This window comes from Colias philodice, chromosome 22 (assembly GCF_061535455.1).
Source record: "Colias philodice isolate Cphi_HAF_F1 chromosome 22, ilColPhil1 Martin Lab GWU primary, whole genome shotgun sequence".
Taxonomy (NCBI): domain Eukaryota; kingdom Metazoa; phylum Arthropoda; class Insecta; order Lepidoptera; family Pieridae; genus Colias; species Colias philodice.
The window spans coordinates 5232141-5253219 of NC_143107.1; the positions used below are offsets into that span (position 1 = coordinate 5232141).

At 34.1% G+C, this 21079-nt stretch overlaps 1 protein-coding gene and 1 long non-coding RNA gene across 6 annotated transcripts in view; one reads left to right on the forward strand and one right to left on the reverse strand.

The window, feature by feature from the left end:
* LOC149478432 (uncharacterized) overlaps positions 1 to 16275 on the forward strand; it is a 91033-nt gene extending 74758 nt beyond the window's left edge. The window contains exon 3 of one of the 2 annotated variants that reach the window (XR_016317414.1): positions 16135 to 16275. This is a non-coding gene — a long non-coding RNA (uncharacterized LOC149478432). The remainder of the gene's footprint in view (positions 1 to 16134) is intronic. The other variant, XR_016317413.1, reaches the window with a different exon arrangement.
* On the reverse strand, positions 353 to 19853 carry LOC149478434 (uncharacterized). Of its 4 annotated transcripts, none has more exons than XM_089709293.1 (15): positions 19189 to 19853; positions 18282 to 18426; positions 16785 to 16914; positions 14324 to 14499; positions 12805 to 12967; positions 11768 to 11899; positions 11327 to 11443; positions 9414 to 9539; positions 8649 to 8734; positions 7670 to 7780; positions 6814 to 6892; positions 5924 to 6010; positions 5722 to 5798; positions 5004 to 5085; positions 353 to 4542 (listed from the first exon to the last, which is right to left on the reverse strand). In XM_089709293.1, the coding sequence occupies exons 1-15, from the start codon at positions 19473 to 19475 to the stop codon at positions 3746 to 3748; spliced, it is 2595 nt and encodes an 864-aa protein (XP_089565419.1). In that variant the 5' UTR covers positions 19476 to 19853; the 3' UTR covers positions 353 to 3745. The 4 variants fall into 4 exon arrangements, with proteins under 4 accessions (XP_089565419.1, XP_089565420.1, XP_089565418.1 ...); XM_089709294.1 differs by having other exon boundaries at positions 353 to 4539; positions 11768 to 11902; XM_089709292.1 differs by having other exon boundaries at positions 11768 to 11902.
* Between the last annotated feature and the right edge of the window lie 1226 nt (positions 19854 to 21079).

Sequence of the window (21079 nt, forward strand, 5' to 3'; positions counted from 1 at the left end):
TATATAAATAGCCATCAAGCTCAAAATTTTATACGCAAATATTAAATTTCCATAAAAAAATTAGAGATTGTGTTTATATTATAGAAACATTCTTCGATGTTGTTTAATAAATTACTACTTACTTACTTTTACTTTACTATTTACATACTTTTATGAAATTGCAGGATTAGGGTAAAGGATAGGAAGGTAGGAAAATAAAACTACTTTTTGGTATAATATCTATCTTTTACTTACTCTTCCCGTTATTATTATACGTAATAAACTTTTAAAAATTATTGCTTTTACAGTAGGTAGGTATGTACATTATATACAAATATTTACAAAACAACTGCTAAACAAGCATCAAAAATAAAATAACACATTTAATATGTATCTGGTTCTCTTTCACTCTTAAATTTTAGTTCATAAAAAAGACAAGGATAACTCATACACATCAAAATCGAATCGCATTTTTGCAGACAATAATAACTAGATAAAAGGTAAAAATTAAATAATAAAGGAACAATTTAAGTTAAATATTTACCTTAGTATACACAAAATCATAATTATGTTTAGGTTTGAATCGGTCAGCAATTTAATTTTAATATATTATTAAGGCCGGGAATCACGACTTGGTGATAATGTCTCTGATAGCCTATTTGACACTTCTGGATGAATATTTTTATACATTAGCCCGGCCGTACACGGACTAGAGCAGAGCAATTAACAAAAAGTGAATGAATGTCTATAGTTCACCGCGGCTTCAAGCCATCTGTCTCAACTGCTTGAAGCGATTCGTGTACGGCCGCCCTTATTTGTCACTTTAACTGACAGACAAGCTTTAAAGAACATATTTAGAAAATGTGCACCATGTGTACCACGTCAAAGAGCAGTATTTAAGTGTGGAAAAATGACAGCGCTAAATAGTTGGTATAGAGCCATTACTTTCCCACAATGAAAATAATACTGCTATTAAACATGATGATTACTTATGTTTGACGATGTTGGTCGAAAGTCGTCATGTTTAAGAGCGGCCGTACAGGGGCACTTCGAACAGTTAACGGCTGAGCGATGTACATGGACTGCTCGAGCGGTCGTTCGATGACTGCTCGAGCTGACCCTACCAACCCCGCAGTTGACAGCTTGCTCGAGCAGTCATGTGTACGGCAGTGAATGAATGTCTATAGTTCACCGCGCGGTCGCGGCTTCAAGCAGTCGGTCTCAACTGCTTGAAGCGATTTGTGTACGGCCGCCCTAAATTACTATGGTATAAGACTTCAGCTTGTTTTCAGAAAATATTATACAGCGTACTTATATAGAATAAAAAGCCTAAATTGTATGTGATATGTACCTATTGGTGTTATTGCTTTCTTAAAAATTAAATACTTAGATAAAACTTAGTTTATTAAGATCTATGTTTTTGTTTCATCATATTATTATTAGGTATATATTTTGTGCGTTTTATGTTGTTTGGTATCGACGTTGAATGTAGAAAATGATTGAATGTAGATGCGAATTTCATAATAATATACCTACAAATTAGAAAAAAAAACGTTCTTTAACCCATGTTAAGACGTAATAGATAAGAATATTTGACATCTTCCATGTGGTATCCCTAGGGATTTCAAGAAATCTCTGATATCCTCATTTCCCTGCGGCATACACATAAGTATCTATTTAAATAAATAATAACATTTATACGAAATTGACTTCGAATTTGACTTAGTAAAGACTATTTTATGCACTGGGTTTACTTATTTATGTGAATTACGCTAAGAACCTTTTAGCATTTTCAAACAAAACTCGAAAAAATTTGTTCAGACGTTTCTGAGTGATGCAACTAACACGACTCACCTGTATATTATATAACGAAACGCGAAAGTACGCGAAAGGCGAAAGTTTGCTTATTTGTCGTGGAGCGATTTTATGTAAGGTATAATTTTTTTGGCGGGAGATATGGTACGGGAGCTAGCAACGTTTTAAAAAAAGTCATTTTAGTATAGTTGGGTTTTTGATATACTGTTTCTCTTGCTATTTCGGTTAGAGTCCGGGCTGTCTGGCTGGCGGTAGTGGTTACGTTTATTACTGCGCACAGGAAAATATACTTAACTTTAAAGTCAATTATTAACGCGTACTTTTTAATCTTTTGCCTTTAGATAGATCCATCAGACATAAATTTTTATTGCAAGACGTTCTTTTCGTTGTTAAATAGGTGCCATACGCAATTTTTTATTTCAAAATAATTAGAATGTCATCGAAATAAGTGAAACCCGGACTCTAAGTACCTATATCAAAGAACCAATTAGTATTCTAAAATTCTTTCTTGTCAACGTTGCTACCTCCTATACGAATAGGAGTTAGAACAAAATATCTGAGGTTACTTTTGAACATTTAATTACCACGTTAATTTCTATCGATTACGCGCGCGAATACGCAGCTAGTATTTATATTTTCTTATATTTGCACCTACAATATTATTCTCTTTGCGAAATAAAATAAATCAAAAATAAACAATTTCAGACTATGCAGTGATATTTGGACATCTGTTGACGTAGTTCCAGCAAAATCGAATAGATGGCGCTGTTTTAAATATCAGCGTTTTTGGAATCTTTTTGAGTTATTATAAAATGAATTATGAATATTGCTCATATTTTTTTATAAGTAATAAAAACGACCCTATTCATCCTAAAACCCACATTCACTAAATACATATTACACTATAGTGAATTATATTATGGCGCCAATTTCTTACGTTATTAAAAAAATATATCAAAATAATATTAATAGATAATACAAAATATAATTTATAAGTTCATTCCATTATTTCGTCGCCCACCTACATTACCTACGTATATTACATATAAAATCCCCTTTTTGATATTAAATTGAAATATATGATATATAAATACTAAATAGGTAGTAAGTATATATTATATAAATTTTATACTAAAAAGATATTGCCAGTTGCGAATTTGTACCCAATTAATAGTTATGCTTTTAAATTTTGTTATTTATTCGAGATTTGCCCTAAGATAGTTATTCCTTAATTCATTATATAATTATTTGTCTTAGATAAGTATTTATATTCTATTTGAGATTTTGACGTACATTCAGTATATTTTTAGGGAATTCAATTTATTTTCCTTAATGTGTTCGATTCCTTTATTTTCCTAATTTTTTTACCTGAACTTTAACACTTATAAGTACATAATTTTAATTTATTTTATGCAAATTTGTACTTTTTTTTGTCTAATTTACTACGAACACAGTTCAGCAAATGGTTCTTATTTTTTTACCTTAGTTATATCCAACTTGCCAATATTATTATTACCAATACCCTATTCACAATGGACGGATTTTTATCTATAAAAACCTTAATCTTGTACAACCCAATTATTACTATATTCTTTATTCGCCTTATAATCAATAAAAAAATAAACATATCCACACAGTAAAAACAACGGTGACTATATTTTGTTTTTAATTACACAATAAAATATCATCTATATTTAGAAACAAGCTGAAGTTTTACACTAACATTATATTACACTAAATTAAAATAAAGAGCGAGTGTACGCAGAATCTGCGAATACATTTAACTCAACTATTAAAACAAGCATCACGAAAACATAATTATTTACATAAATATGCACTTTAAGACTAATAAAAGTAAATATTTTCTTGTTTCTCAAAAGAAATAAAATTGAGGCTGGATGAAACTGCACGTCATACAATTGCTGGGAAATCCATAATTTGAGTTCAGTTGTCACCAAAACCTTTGGGGTCTTGGTCCCACCCATCTATTGGGCATTCTGGGGCCATTTCGGGGCCAAAAGTGGGGTGAAAATTGTCCCCGCGGGGAGAAATTCTGTCTGGGACCCCAATTACGGGGAAACCTTTGTCTTGGTCCGTTCCATTCGACGTCTTTGGCAAATTCATCATTTCGCTCCATATCTAAGTTTCTAGTTCGTAGATCGTCTTCATAAGCACTATCATTTGAGTTTTCCTCTCTATCGTAGTTCGGGGAATCGTAGTTCTGCTGATAATTGCTTGGATGGTTCTGTGGGAAATTTGGATGGTTCGACAAATTTGGACGATTTTGTGGCGGCAAATTTGGACGATTTTGTGGTAAATTGTTCGGTTGGTTGTGTAAGTTATTCGGATGGTTATGGGGTAAATTATTTGGATGGTTATGGGGCGAATTATTGGGATGGTTCTGCAAGTTATTCGGGTGGTTACGCGGTAAAGTGTGGTTTTGTTTTGGATGGTTCAAATGATTTTGGGGCAGATTTCCCGGATTATTATGGGGCAAACTGTTCGAACGACTGAGCCCGGGGGCAGAATTAGGATGCGCATTGCTTGGAAACTCTGGGGGCATAGTGAATTTTAGATTCGGTGGCATTTTCTCAAAGGGGTTGGATAGGGGTGGTATTATAGGGGCAGAATGTGGCCCGTCTGGTTGTGTATGTTCATCGTTCGGTTTATCTTCACCGCCGACCAGCACTTTGTTATTGTTGAACGAATTCCGTCTGTTGTCCATTTGGCCTTGCGGGTACATTGCTTCTGAAAGTTTATAAATGTTGTTTTAATTAATTAAAATTTTCAGTTTATATATCATAAGCACAACAGTGCAAACAACCTCTACCTAAGCATACGTATATCACATATGAATATTTATTAAAATATTAAAACTTATTTTAAAACATTGTAAAGACTATAATATAAATACTTTTTTGGTAAATTTTATAAACTTATCTATACTAATATTATAAAGCTGAAGAGTTTGTTTGTTTGAACGTGCTAATCTCAGGAACTACTGGTCCGATTTGAAAAGTTTATCGAGGAAGGCTAAGACCAACAGGAGCGGTCCAATGCGGGTGAAACCGCGCGGCACAGCTAGTACATAATATAACATACAATCGATACCCCGCACAAACACACACACAACACACACTGAGTATATGTGTGCGTTTGTTTATGTACATTCACACACACATACACACATACAAAAAGCATTTTCTTACGTTGTTCCTCATCTTCAGATAAGTCCATATCAACACTTTCAACTATGTCCGGTGGAGGGACCATCACCGGCACTCGGTAATCCTGGAAAAAACACACATTATTTATTTATTTATTTATTTATTTATTTATTTAAAAAAAGGCTTACCAACTACTTAGATAAATAATTTTTTGTTCAGACAATTCAAAATTAACTTAAAATAAACATTAGTATTTACGTATCTAAATTACAGGTAGGTATAATATTATAAATATTATATCAGATATTTTTATCAAGAAAATTTTTATCTGAATAAGGGCTGATTTTTCAATCCTTGGTTAAATATTATTCGTCGAATAACGTATTAAACAACCATTACAAAAATATATTCTGATCGCCCGTATTTGACAGTTTTCAAGTGACATTTTAATATTATCGTGTAATACTTTATGGGACGGATAAGTTTTATCCAAGCATTGAAAAATCGGCCCTAATAAGAAGAAAGTCGCCGGATAAGTCTAGTTAAAGCAGAGCTTAACCTCGTATTTTCCCCCAAAATTGCATGTCAATAAAATAAGCAATCAGAAACACAATACACAAATAGAATCAATTAAAAACCCTGAAACATAACACTTAAATACTTATTTCTCTCATTGAAATAGATACGCTTTTAAAAAGTTACATAATTCTTTTACCTGCCTGAATTCCTATAAAAATAAATACTAAAATTGTTTAATTACCTGATCAATAGATACAGAATTGTGCTGCCTCTGCGGTAACTGATGCGTGAGCGATATTAAATTCCTGTGATCTACGTCTGGAAGAAAATATCCAAACAAAATATAGTGTAAGTACATAGTAATTTACAGGTTATTTTAGGTTACAGGTTATTGGCAATAAAGGCTATAAGTAAATAAAATAAATAAATAATTAATAAATTACCTTGTTGTACAGGATGCCTTGCGGGCGGTGTGACCGGTGCAATAGGCGGCATACTCGGCATTAGTCTGTGGTCCACGTCTTCTATATCTATGGAAAATATTTATTTAAATGCATGGATATGAAAAATTTAATATTAACTTTAATATTGTTACTGACAATGTTGAAACTTAAAATATATTTATAGGTTGTTAATAACAGAATTTGAGAATTTTTGAAATTTTTTAAAAAATTTAGATGAGATAGTATGACTTGATGCTACAATTCGGAAAGTACCATTTTATTTATATGAATATGCCTATTACATTAACACCACTTTTACTATGAGAAAAGACAGTAATGAGTGTATTTTTATTTAATTTATATAACCAATAATTTATTTGTAATTTATACACTACTGTATCTATCTATTTAATTATAATTCCTTATTTTTAAAGTGAAACTACTTTAGGCGTGTCGAGAGTAAAATATCAAGGTCTCGTCATGGAGTAAGGCGACCGATCTTAGTATCTTGCCAAAGAAGTTTCACTTCTGACACGTGTGCTCGGCACACGCTCTTTTTTGAAGATCATACTAAAACTATCAAATAGATGTACTTTTTTATATTGAAGTAACTGCCTACTGAGCCGACGGTCCCGGGTTCGATCCCCGGTCAGGGCAAATATTTGTGTGATGAACTCAATTATTTATTCTTGGGTCTGGGTGATATTATCTATATATGTATTTATTAAATATTATATTTATCGTCGCCTAGTACCCACAACACAAGCCTTAATTGAGCTTACTGTGGGACTAGGTCGATTTGTGTAATAATGTCCTATAATATTTATTTATTTATTATTTATTTATTTTATATATGTAGGTCATTATATAACAACTTATTTATAACTTACGTCCCAACATAGGCAATACAGGTGGTGGGGGAGGGGGTGGTAAAATACCCCTGTGGTCTACATCTAGGGCTGCGCTTTCCTGAAAACATGAATTAAATTAAATCAGTAAGTTTATAAATAGAATTGAAATAGAAAAAAATCTTAAAGTTTTAAAATAATACACTTAGGGCCGATTTTTCAATCCCTGGTTAAAACTTATCTGTCCAATAAATCGTCTACTTGATAAGTTGAAAATGGCGTAAACTAGAGATAAGGCTCTTAAAAATACATGCGGTAGCTCATTTGATTCAGAATGACGTCTAGAAAAATGTATCGTAAAGTTATAGGCAAATTAAGTTTCAAAAAAATAGGTATATCGTTTATTGTTAATAACTCCGAAATTATTAACATTTCAGAAATTTTGAAAAAAGATTAAAATACTACTAAACCGATTACAATGAAATTTAGCACACATATAAAGGGTATATTTTACACATAGGGTAGGTTTCATCCCGGAAATCCCACGCGAACGGGAACTATGCGGGTTTTTCTTTCGAAACGCGGGCGAAGCCGCGGGCGGAAAGCTAGTTATTCTATACATTTATTGACGTGACAACGTCTTATAATTCGATAAAGCCGTCTGCACGCACGAAAAAACATGACTCATGCGGCGTTACCTCGCTCTGAGGCGTTCCATGTAAGGCTTGAAGTGCGAGCGAGAGCGCGGAACGAGCGACAAAGAAGCACAATCGGACGTTGTCACGTTCAACTATCGTCAGTAAACCGACTTTACAGACAACCAATTTTTTTTTCTTTCGAAACGCGGGCGAAGCCGCGGGCGGAAAGCTAGTTATTCTATCCATTTATTTATACATACCGTAGGCCTCTCAACAACTGTAGGTACGACTATGGGCGGTACCATTGGAGGTGCTAAAGGTGGTGAAGCCGGAGGTTCTGCGAAAACTGCCCGATTTGAGGGTATCGGCTGCTGTAATACAATAATAAGTTAATATATTATCACTATCTACACTAATATTATAAAGAGGAATACTTTGTTTGTTTGATTGTAATTAATAGGCTCATAAACTACTGGACCGATTTTAAAAATTCTTTCACCATTCGAAAGCTACATTATCCACGAGTAATATAAGCTATATATTATCACGCTAAGACCAACAGGAGCGGAGCCACGCGGGTGAAACCGCGCGGCACAGCTAGTCATAGTATAAAACAAAGAACATAGTATAAAACCAAGTCACTTTCCTGTTCCTAAATCGCTTTGTATGCTTAAATCTTTAAAACTATGCAACGGATTTTGATGTGGTTTTTTTTTAATAGCTATAGTTATCCGTGAGTTAAACCGCGGGGCACCATACAGCTAGCTATTAGGTTAAGTAATTGTAGTGTAACTTTGCAACAAAATTTACATAAATAAAAAGTTACCTCAAAGAAAGAATACTGAAATAAAATTGTATGATTATTTAATAATTAATATTCAAACCAAAAATAAAATCCAGAAAAAATAAATAGAGATTATTTATATTAATCTCATTGATAACTTGTAGATTCTTTATTCAACAACAATGTATTGTACAGTATTTTTTGAAGTGAAACTTCTTTATCGGGGTTGGAAAAAAATTTAGTGTAACATTTTTCCGTTACGCGCCATCTTGTTTTTATCCCTACCACGCGTTATTGACGTATTTCTGTAAAGTTGCATATACATAGTAAATTATTTTTTGAAAAATAAGGTCATAAAGAAGTTTCACTTCTTACGTGTGTACACTAGAACACGCACACATTTATTTTTTTTTGGACTTGATAAAGTTATTTTAAAATGTTTATTTTAAACTTACTGTCTCAGGAGGCACATTCCACGCGTTATTCGTCCACTGACTGCTCACAACCGCTTCTGGTAAATAATGCTGTTCAACGGCATCATCTAAAAAAATAATTAACATATAGAATTACTAGCGGTCCGCCCCGGCTTCGCCCGTGGTATGTTTAAACTATCCTATATCTCAAGTTGGATCGAACTGCACATGGTGTACGAATTTTATTATAATCGGTTAAGTGGTTTAGGAGTCCATTGAGGATAAACATTGTGACACGAGATTTATATATATTAAGATTATTAATACAATTATTATTTAACCCAACATGAATATTCCGAACACTAAAATCATAAACATGTTAAAAAGTAAAAACTATCTACAAGAATTGAACCTGGTTGATTTTTTTTTTTTTGCTAAATAAAATACCTGGTAGCTTTCATTCCAAAAAAATCCTATTTATATTTTTACACACCGCGTCATGATCGATTTTTGGAATTCTTTAAAAATTTAAATGCTTTATAGTAAACTAGCGGTCCGCCCCGGCTTCGCCCGTGGTACATATTTCGCAATAAAAGGTAGCCTATATTATTTCTCAGGGTCTAAAGATTATCTGTGCCAAATTTCATCAAAATCGGTCCATTAGTTTATGCGTGAAAACCATACATACATACATACAAACCTTTCTTCTTTATAATATTAGTATGGATATCAAATTCTAGGTATTTACAAAAATAATTGTTATCTTTCAATACCATTTTTATCTTAAAAAAAAAACAAAAAACTCACCGTTCACAGTGCTAACAGCATCTATACTCCTATAGAAGGAAGTGGGTGGGGGGTTGCCCGTACTGTCCGGGGTTAATAGATCTAACCCCGGTAAAGCGTCTTGTGACTTTTGGGACGCACTACCCACTGTTATTGAAATAAAATTAATAAATTAGTTATATCACAGATAATATAATACTACAGTAATATTATATGTAGTATGTAAGACAATTAATTTAGTTAAAAAAAAAGACGGGTTGCACTGGGGGAGTGCCGGCAGAAGTGAAAACTTGATTATTAACGTTGAGCATGTTTGATATTTTGGAATGGTATCCGTCTTACGCTTTTTCGATCAGGTCACGTGTCCTGACGCGAGTTTAAGATTTTATACCCATTACAGAAAAAGTGCTCAACGCCGCTAAAGAAGTTTTCACTTCAAAATATGTTTAAACTCATGTAATAATTGGATTTTCACCGATCCTTGATAAGTGTACAAAGTTTGCATTTAATGAATTTAATTGTCCGTTAAATGTGGTTTAACCTATCACGCGTCTGGCGCACAGCCGGCACCGATCCCGATAGTGTCAAGGGAGTTCACGAAATCTAGCTTTTTTATGACTACCGAGTTTGAAAATTTTATTTACCCTATTGTTCTATAATTATATGCCATGTATTATATATTTTTGGAAAGAGGAAGAAACTAGTTATAGCATAAAAATGTAATCATGACGATATATTTTTTCTATAAAATTATAAAAAAATGATTTTCTTTTGTTTTAATTTTAATTGCTTACATACTAACACTTACATGATAATGCTGAGTCATCAAATGATCATATTCACGTTTTCATATCACTACACGATTGCCAAATACATTCACTTATATTTTCACACATTTAACACAACGTATTTCACTATGAATAATAACAAATCTCCATTATTCACAAACAAGAAAAAAAGCGCCATTTTGCGTCTTCCGCACTGAAAAGTTGAGACACTTTTTCACTGAGTATTCTTCAAATATCCCTAAAACCAATATCATAAACGTATTCTACGTAAAATTTCCAGTAATATACGTCTCAATTATCACTCATCTAATTATTCCTCTCGGCATAATTCACAATCCAAATATTCGTTGAACAAGACAAATGTCACAAACTATGGCCGATGACGCAACTCAATCAATGATTCACTTTTTTTTTTTATTTTGTGGTTTTGGTCTCTATTGCCTGTCTCGGAGTCGTGTCGATTCGAATTATAAATGTTTAAGGCATAGAGAAATATTTTTTATACTGGAAACATTCACTTGTAATTCACTACAGATGGCCTTCAATGTCACGGGCCGCGTTAGGCACAGAGTTTGTGCGCAGTACGCTACAGTACAATTTGCGTTACGACACAAATATTGTGCGTAGAACGTGTCACGGGTTAAAATCGAGCCTAAATCGAATTAGTCTGGAGTCAGTTATATAGATACATATCGTAATATACACTGTCTTAATTATATCCAGCCTTAGCCTTTAATTTAACGTTTAACAAATTAACAGATGCTTATATATTATACTAGCTTTCCGCCCCGGCTTTGCCCGTGGTACCTACATGTTTAAACTATCCTATATCTCAAGTTGGATCGAACTGCACATGGTGTGCGAATTTTATTATAATCGGTTAAGTGGTTTAGGTCCATTGAGGACAAACATTGTGACACGAGATTTATATATATTAAGATTATGCAATTTTAAAAACCATTGATCCAGCCGTTCTTTACATACCGATAGACAAACTAACACAACTTCCTATTAAACGAGTACATTGACTATTTTCTCCTATTACCATAATCAATACATATAATAAAATTCTAGAAAAGTGGTGTCTGTACATTGAAAATATGTAAAAAAAATTAGCAGGTGTTATTATAATAAAAATAATCTTACCACTATTAACAGGCGATACTGAGTTATTTTCGGCCGGTGTGAGAGTCTTCAGAAAATCGTTTATACTGAAATCCTGTTTGTCGCTCGGCCTTGTGTTTATTACTTCTATTTTATTGGCTATTATAAAGCATAATTATTATTTAAAATATAGAAAAAATTAGTAGAAATATATAATTAACTTTAAAAAAATAAGGTTTTCAAATAAATCGGACCAGTAGTTATTGAGATTAGCGCGTTCAAACAAACTAACTCTACGGCTTTATAATCACTCGTGGTAGGGATAAGAAAAAGATGGCGCGTAACGGAAAAATGTCACGCGTAACGGATAAATGTCACGCGTAACGAAAAAATTTGTTACACAAACTTTTTTTCTAACCCCTATAAAGAAGTTTTACTTCAATATTAGTAAGTAACATAGTATAAATTTATCAATTTACTTACCATTAGTGAGATCGATTTCTTCATTGAACATAGCTAGTGGGTTGTCCGATGTGAGGAACGATGATAAACCCAAATTGTAGAGCGAACCATCAGCCGATACCGTCGTATTGAATGTCTGATCAATGTTGTATGCTACTGAAAGTAAATAAAATTTAAATATTAGTATCCCTATCACTACATAATATTATAAAGAAAGTGGTTGTTTGTCTGTCTGTTTGGGTTAAGATCAAAAACTACTGCATCGAATTTAATTCTGTTTTCAGTAATGGATAGTGTGGTTAGTGGTAATTTGTTAAGTTTTAGAGCATGCGGTCGAAGCTGCGGGTGAATGTGTGTTTGTTTCACGTCAAAACGAAACAACTGATTATCATGAACTTTTATAAGTCTTCAAGGAAATGTTATTTTTATTAAAAAAAAATACGCGCCAGGCGAGCGAATACGCGGAAAGAAAATTAGTATTTTTTTAAATACGAAAGCAAATCTATCTGTTGCGTATCTGTCTCGTCAAATAAATGTTTTTCTTTCTCCTTCACTTTTTTTAATGAAAATAGAATAGACTGAAATATGACATAGTTTATGAGAGGTAAACAAACTTTAGCATTTATAATATCGCAATAATAATTTTTCTATATCTTTCTCCATATTATTTTTTGTGAAGTGAAACTTCTTTAGTCGCGTTGACAGTAAAATACCGTCATGTCATGGAGTAAGGCGACGATTTTGGTATCTTTGAACCTTGCCAAACAAGTTTCGCTTCTGACACGTGTGCTCGACACCCTTAATTTCTTGTTTAATACGCTGATACATAACTAGCTTTCCGCCCGCGGCTTCGCCCGCGTTTTCAAAGGAAAACCCGCATGGTTCCCGTTCCCGTGGGATTTCCGGGATAAAACCTATCCTAAGTGTTAATCCAAGTTACCCTCTATATGTGTGCTAAATTTCATTGTAATCGGTTCAGTAGTATTTGCGTGAAAGAGTAACAAACATCCATACTTACAAACTTTCGCCTTTATAATAGTAGTAGGATATATGAATACCTTCATCACTATCACCCGGCGGCAGATCCAGGTCTTCATCAGGCCCCGGAGACGGTACATCTTCCTCCTTGGGTGGTGAAGGCACAGCACTCGGTAATGTTGGTATAAGTTCATCTAGTTTCCGCTTTAATGCTCGAACGCGGGCACCAAAGTTTTTGTACGCCTGAAATTGTTTGTGACAATGATATTATCCATACTAATATTATAAAGCTGAAGAGTTTGTTTGTTTGTTTGAACGCGCTAATCTCGGGAACTACTGGTCTGATTTGAAAAATTTGTTCGCTGTTAGATAGCCCATTTATCGAGGAAGGTTATATGCTATGTATCATCACGCTATGACCAACAGGAGTGGAGCCACAGGGGTGAAACCGCGCGAAGCAGCTAGTAATATATAAATCTCGTGTCACAATGTTTGTCCTCAATGTACTCCTAAACCACTTAACCAATTATAATAAAATTCGCACACCATGTGCAGTTCAATTCAACTTGAGAGATAGGATAGTTTAAACATGTAGGTACCACGGGCGAAGCCGGGGCGGACCGCTAGTAAGTAATAATTAGTATAAAATAACACGCTTAAATTCATGAAAATATAGTTTCACTGATCCTTGGTAAGTGTACAAAGTTAGAATTAAATCTGTCAATTTGAAGAGAGTCAAAATCGAGTCTAAGAGCATATACGCACTAAGCGGGTAGCCGCATTGCGGGTAGCCGTCCGGCTGACCGCAAGCACAATTATGTACGTAATATTCATTTCTATGCGCACTGCGATGCGGCTACCGCAGACCGCACAGTGCGCATAGAAATGAATATTACGTACATAATTGTGCTTGCGGTCAGCCGGACGGCTACCCGCATAGTTCGTATACGCTCTAAAGGTGTTTGGTTACATACCAATTACCAACATACAGAAGTTAATACAAGCATTTTATATAGGTGTAGAAAAATTACAACGCAATATGCGATCTTCAAAAACGGTACACTGAAGCAAACACAATAAGACGTCAAAGTGAGATGGCATGATTCAACTATTGTGAGCGAAAGAGACAACTGAAGTAAAATATGGCTATTTAGCATGTGGATGTGCCCCTTCTGGTGCGCTAATACTCTACGCTTTTTACTTATTAATAATCTATAGTATAAAAATGAATCGGAAAATGTGTTGGTAAGCGCATAACTCGAGAACGGCTGAACCGATTTCGATAATTCTTTTTTTATTATATTCCTTGAAGTACGAGGATGGTTTTTATGTAGAGAAAACGTAAATATGTACCACGGGCGAAGCCGGGGCGGACCGCTAGTATGTATATAAAAATGAAACCCGTTTCGCGTTGTCACGGCATCACGTGTGAACGGCTGAACCGATTTCGATAATTCTTTTTTTTTATGTTTGTGGAAGTCCAAGGATGGTTCTTATGTAGAGAAAGCGTAAATATGTACCACGGGCGAAGCCGGGACGGACCGCTTGTATGATAATAAACTAATAACATTTAGAAAATATTTTAATATAAATACTTACATAAGCGACAACTTTAACTTCCCCCCTCTGGGTAGAATAATATTGGTTCGCCGAAGTCAATAACGCTAGCAAAGCTTCCCTCGCAACAATCTCTCGCTGTAAAGCCTGTGTGTATCTCTCTATACAACCGACGCCTTCGCTTATTTCCTTTTCAACATCACTCCTAAGACATCTTTCTGTAAATAATAGCATACATTACATTAAATATTTTTGAAGTGAAAACTTCTTTAGCGCCGTTGAGCACTTTTTCTGTAATGGGTATTAAATCTTAAACTCGCGTCAGGACACGTGACCTGATCGAAAAAGCGTAAGACGGATACCATTCCAAAATATCAAACATGCTCAACGTTAATAATCAAGATTTCACTTCTGCCCGCACTCCCGGAGTGCAACCCGTCTTTTTTTTTATAATTTTTAAATAGAAAAAAATTGTTCACGAGGCGGGATTCGAACCCTTGTCTTTCGCATCTTTAAAATTTATATTTATAAAAACATTTCTATGTTATAAAATTGAAATCTAATTATTTATTGTCCACAATATCAGACACAATGAATTAGTTAATCATAGGTACAGACATTAATCTGTTTTCAATTTCATATTATTACATATACAATGCGGTAATTATCGATAGGCCCTGTAGGAAAAGTACTTGAAATACTGGAGATAGTAAATTTAGCTGAAAGGAAACATTCCTTTACTTTTAAAAAGATTTAGAAGAACTGCATTCAAACATTATCGAAAATTCGTTTACATCAACTGGGAAATACACAATTCAAATTTTAAATATTAGGAGGAGCTTAGGTAATAAAGTATTATTGAAGGTGGTTTTTAACCCGTGACGCGTCCGGCGCACAGCCGGCACCGATCCCGATAGTGTCAAGGGAGTTCACGAAATCTAGCTTTTTTATGACTACCGAGTTTGAAAATTTTATTTACCCTATTGTTCTATAATTATATGCCATGTATGATATATTTTTGGAAAGAGGAAGAAACTAGTTATAGCATAAAAATGTAATCATGACGATATATTTTTTCTATAAAATTATAAAAAATTGATTTTCTTTTGTTTTAATTTTAATTGCTTACATACTAACACTTACATGATAATGCTGAGTCATCAAATGATCATATTCACGTTTTCATATCACTACACGATTGCCAAATACATTCACTTATATTTTCACACATTTAACACAACGTATTTCACTATGAATAATAACAAATCTCCATTATTCACAAACAAGAAAAAAAGCGCCATTTTGCGTCTTCCGCACTGAAAAGTTGAGACACTTTTTCACTGAGTATTCTTCAAATATCCCTAAAACCAATATCATAAACGTATTCTACGTAAAATTTCCAGTAATATACGTCTCAATTATCACTCATCTAATTATTCCTCTCGGCATAATTCACAATCCAAATATTCGTTGAACAAGACAAATGTCACAAACTATGGCCGATGACGCAACTCAATCAATGATTCACTTTTTTTTTTTATTTTGTGGTTTTGGTCTCTATTGCCTGTCTCGGAGTCGTGTCGATTCGAATTATAAATGTTTAAGGCATAGAGAAATATTTTTTATACTGGAAACATTCACTTGTAAGAACTACAGGTGACCTTCAAAGTCATTGGCCGCGTTATGAACAGTCGTTGTTACGCAGGACGCTACAGTACAGTTTTAGTTATGAGCAACCGTCTGTACATAGGACGCGTCACGGGTTAAGTATATAATTGAAGTGAAAACTTCTTTAGCGGCGTTGGGTATAAAATCTTAAACTCGCGTCAGGACACGTGGCCTGATCGAAAAAGCGTAAGACGGATTTTATTTTTTTTTTAGCCCTTATATTCCATGCGTAAGACGGATACCATTCCAAAATATCAAACATGTTGAACGTTAATAATCAAGTTTTCACTTCTGCCGGCACTCCCGGAGTGCAACCCGTCTTTTTTTTTTTATTAGGTTTTAGACAAAGCGGGCTAAGCCGCGGGTGGAAAGCTAGTATGTATTGTATAATAATATTCTTGAAATTGAATTCTATAAGTATGTACTTGAATATAAAATGTAAAAAAGAGCGTGTGTGCTGAGCACACGTGTAAAAAGTGAGACTTCTTTGCCAAGATTCAAAGATACCGAAATCGTCGCCTTACTCCATGACGTGACGGTATTGACATGACGTGAACTTACAATTTTACTCTCAATGCGCCTAAAGAAGTTACACTTAAAAAAAAAATTGGTTGTTTGTAAAGTAGGTTTACGATCGAGATGTTTACGTGATAACGTCTTATTGGTGGCAGCGCTCGAGATGAGACAGGAGATCGGTCCGTCTCTCTCTCGTTATACCTGCGATCGCGCTCGTGAGGTTTTGGTGTGACACAAGTTTCTGAACATGTCACCCGATTAAAACGATTTTAAAAACGTTAACACGTCAAAAAACTATTAAAGTACACAAAACAATCACCTTTTAAGTTCGCACACAGAGCGTCAGCGTCAGACAGATCCAAACTGCAATCATGTATGTGCTTCAATCTCAAATCAGTGTCGGCTTCCAAAACGGAACACTGTTTTATTTTGTTAACTAATTGCTGCGGCTGAAATAGATTTGTTTATTTTTGTTACAAAAATATAGAAAAAATTGTTATACTACATGCAATAAAAGATCCTTAAAGAATCACCAAAATACATGTAAAGTTTAACAAAAATAACTGTGAAATACATTATATAAGAAAAAAAAACAAATATTACTGTTGAGAGGAAATTAATAGGACTCAGCTTGTTAATATAAGCCTTAAAGATTTTTTTTTTTTAATTTAAATATTCAAAATAGGATGTTGCATGTCACTTTTCTTTTTGTTATTAATTATTATATTACTTAATAATATCTGGTTACTAGCCTTTTAAACTAAATCAACCTAAATCATACATTAAACTAGATTTATTTTAGAATCACCTATGAAATATTCAAAGAATAGTTGATAGTTTCACAGAAAAGAGGCAGAACTGTAGTTGCTTTTTGCACGCCTCATAAGCGAAGCGTTGAGGTGGGTACTACTGTCACTTCGCGCAAAACATCTGATTTTTCAAACTTAAAATGTCTTTATGTATCATACATTGCACTTGTAAGATAATACATACACACACATATTAAGAAAAAACACTATTTTTAACGTTCATGATATTTTTGATGTCATTTTTGTTATTTAAACTAGTTAAAAAACAGTTTAAAAAAGTTCTGTCTTGGACGTCCGTGTGTCTGTATGTGCGGATCCTTTTTCTTGTTAACACGATAGCGACCGAAATACTTTACTAATCGAGTCTTTTTTTTTCTCTTACGCTTGAGTATGCTCAGGAATAGAACCCTTTCATTTTTCAGGGTCTGATTCGATGTGGTTTAATTGTTATTAAATAAACAAAAATAATAATTAATAAATATTTATTAAAAAAAAATTATGAGGCGTGCACTTTTGGATTTTCCAAATTATTTAAAATTACAGATTTTCATTATACAAGGTATACCATACATAAATAAATCCATACTAATATTATAAATGCAAAAGTAACTCTGTCTGTCTGTCTGTTACTCAATCACGCCTTAACTACTGAACCAATTTGCATGAAATTTGGTATAGAGATATTTTGATACCCGAGAAAGGAGGCTACTTTTTACCCCGGGACATAGGATAGGTTTCATCACGGAAATCCCACGGGAACGGGAACTATGCGGGTTTTTCTTTGACTGCGCGGGCGAAGCCGCGGGCGGAAAACTAGTAAATAAATAAATAAATAAAATCTTTATTTGAATTCATACATAAGTTTGACATATTAGATTGGGGTTCAGGCCCCCTTACTAGGTATAACCTTTATTAAAGGAACCTGTTTCTTCCCTATTATTGATCCCTTGCATGAATTAAAACATAAATTTGTAATACATGTAACTATTTTTGTCTTCGAATCTCACCTGAAAATCTAAATCGTCATCAGTCTTTTTAACAGCACCAGCAACAAGTAGACCAGTTAGATCTGACAAAAACTCATCGTCATATACAGATCTTTGCTCCCATATCTTCAATATCCGTAGGATTTTTGGCCGCACCTTTTCATCCCTGTAATGATAAAATTTACACATTGAAGTTGGATGGTTAATTTTCAAATTTCAATCATAATCCATACTTATATTATAAATGCGAAAGAAACTCTGTCTGTCTGTCTGTTACTCAATCACGCCTAAACTACTGAACCAATTTGCATGAAATTTGGTATGGAGGTATTTTGATACCCGAGAGAGGACATAGGCCATTCCGGGAAAATGACGCAATCCCGGAAATCCCACGGGAACAGGAACTATGTGGGTTTTTCTTTGACTGCGCGGGCGAAGCCACGGGCGGAAACCTATTAATAAATAAATTTAAGACGGAAATTGAATTGGCACCCAGGTATGGTTAAAAACAATGACAATATACACATAAGCATAAGTCAGAGAAGTTTCTTGAAATATTGGTTTTTCAGTGATTAAACAGAAATGTGCTTTAATAATTAATAGTAAAAGGTTGTATTTATAGTTAAAAAAACCTACCTACTATGGCATCACTATCACTACATAGTATAAAACAAAGTCGCTTTATCTATCCTTATGTCCCTATGTATGCTGAAATCTTTAAAACTACGCAAAAGATTTTGATGCGGTTTTTTTTAATAGATAGAGTGATTCAAGAGGAAGGTTTTAGTATATAATTTATTATGTTTTAGACAAAGCGGGCGAAGCCGCGGGCGGAAAGCTAGTATACAATTTAATTAAACACTATATCCAGATTCAACTCAAGATATGGAAGGTAATTAAAATATAACAACTTTCTTGTAATACATACCTGACAAGTGGAGTGGCTTTTTGTAAATTCAGTCCCCAACTTTCAACAAACTCATAGTTCTTCCTCTTGCTATACTGGATAACATCATTGGCTAAATAGAACAATACTAATCTTTGCTCAATTTTAACCCGCTTCAAAACATTAAGCCAACTGGAGACAATTTTCTTATGGTGTGTTCTTTGTTTTAAACACCAGGACGATAACGATTGAATACTCTCCTGAGTATCTTTTAGCTGCGTCAATTTCTTTTCAAATTCCAGTGTATTGAATTCTTCAGTTTCACCCATTTTTTGGGAAATATTAACACATAAACATTGGATCACAAAAATCTAACTAAATACTCCATTTCGTCACAATATTTTTATAGCTTCACTATGTATCAAAATAAAACCATGTAAATCTGATGAAATTTCCAAGATTCTTCATCAAATAACCCAAAAATTGTTTACAATGCGTTATTTAACCGCGTTGTTGTGTTGATATGATAATAACTAATGCTTCTACACAACTACCACAAAAAATGACAATAATATTAAAGTATCTGCAGTACGATATTACGTACTATGTCAATTAATGTGTAGTAATCTGCCTTGTTATTTACTTAAATAAATAAGAAAATCTTTATTTAGGATTTCACTAAAGCAACAACCGCCATTTTCTTTACAGTAAAGATTAAACATAGAAATAGAAGCTGTCGTTTGTCATAAGTCATTACAGTCAAAGTGACGTATTGCACAGATGATAAAATAATCGTACTTATATACCTGTGCGTAGAAGGTTACATTAATTATTATTAGTGATTACTCATTTCACTTAAATTAACATTCTAATATGCGTCTAGACACGAACAATATTAATCGTCAGTAACGCATATCGGCTACTATGGATTTATTTTAAGAAGTATTACTGTACAACAATTTAATTCAATCATGTTAATATTTCAGTATTGTAATATAAAACATAGTATGCACATAGCTACACTAAATTTTAAACATTTTTATCTGTAAGTATTCTATCGAGTTTAAAAAAGCATCCAGTAATGATAAATACGGTTTTGTAAAGCTAAATTTACTTCTATTATTACCTAATTACCTTCTTCATGTTACAAAATAACTTTTCATATCCTACTAATATTATAAATGCGAAAGTTTGTGAGAATGAGTGTTTGTTACTCTTTCACGCAAATACTACTTAATGCTAGGCGTCCATTAGAGGCGGATCGGGCCGGGCCGCATCGCAACGGGCCGTCTCTAATGGACGCGCTGTTTGCTCTCTCTGACTAATATATAGTTATCTGTGGTTTGCTCCTGCGTCCACCTGTACGGGCCGCAGCGCACCGCCGGCAGAAATCCGCCTGCGAAGCGATATCCGCCAATGCGTTGCGGCCCGCCCCGACCCGATCCGTCGCTAATGGACGATGTTTCATACAAAACATAGGCCGGCGTATTTTTGCGTTGCGATGCGGCCCGGCCCGATCCGCCTAGTGGACGCCTAGCATAACAGATTGCAATGAAATTTATCACACTTATATATAGAGGGTAACTTGGGTCTTGGATTAACACATAGGATAGGTTTTAGCCCGGAAATCCTACGGGAACGGGAACTATGCGGGTTTTTCTTTGAAAACGCGGGCGAAGCCGCGGGCGGAAAGCTAGTAGAATAAATAATGGACAGAAGTCAGAAATGATTAGGGAAATTTTTCAACATCTGTAACACACGCACACAGTACATTGAAAGCAGAACAGTTATAGGGGCGTCAAATATCCAAGTATTCGGCGAGTTCGGTGCGCTGCATCCGTCTTTCATAATCTAAAATAAACACCAACAATATCCTATTTCTAAACGGCAACAACCATTAGTAGAAAACTATTACTCACACGCATAAATCCTG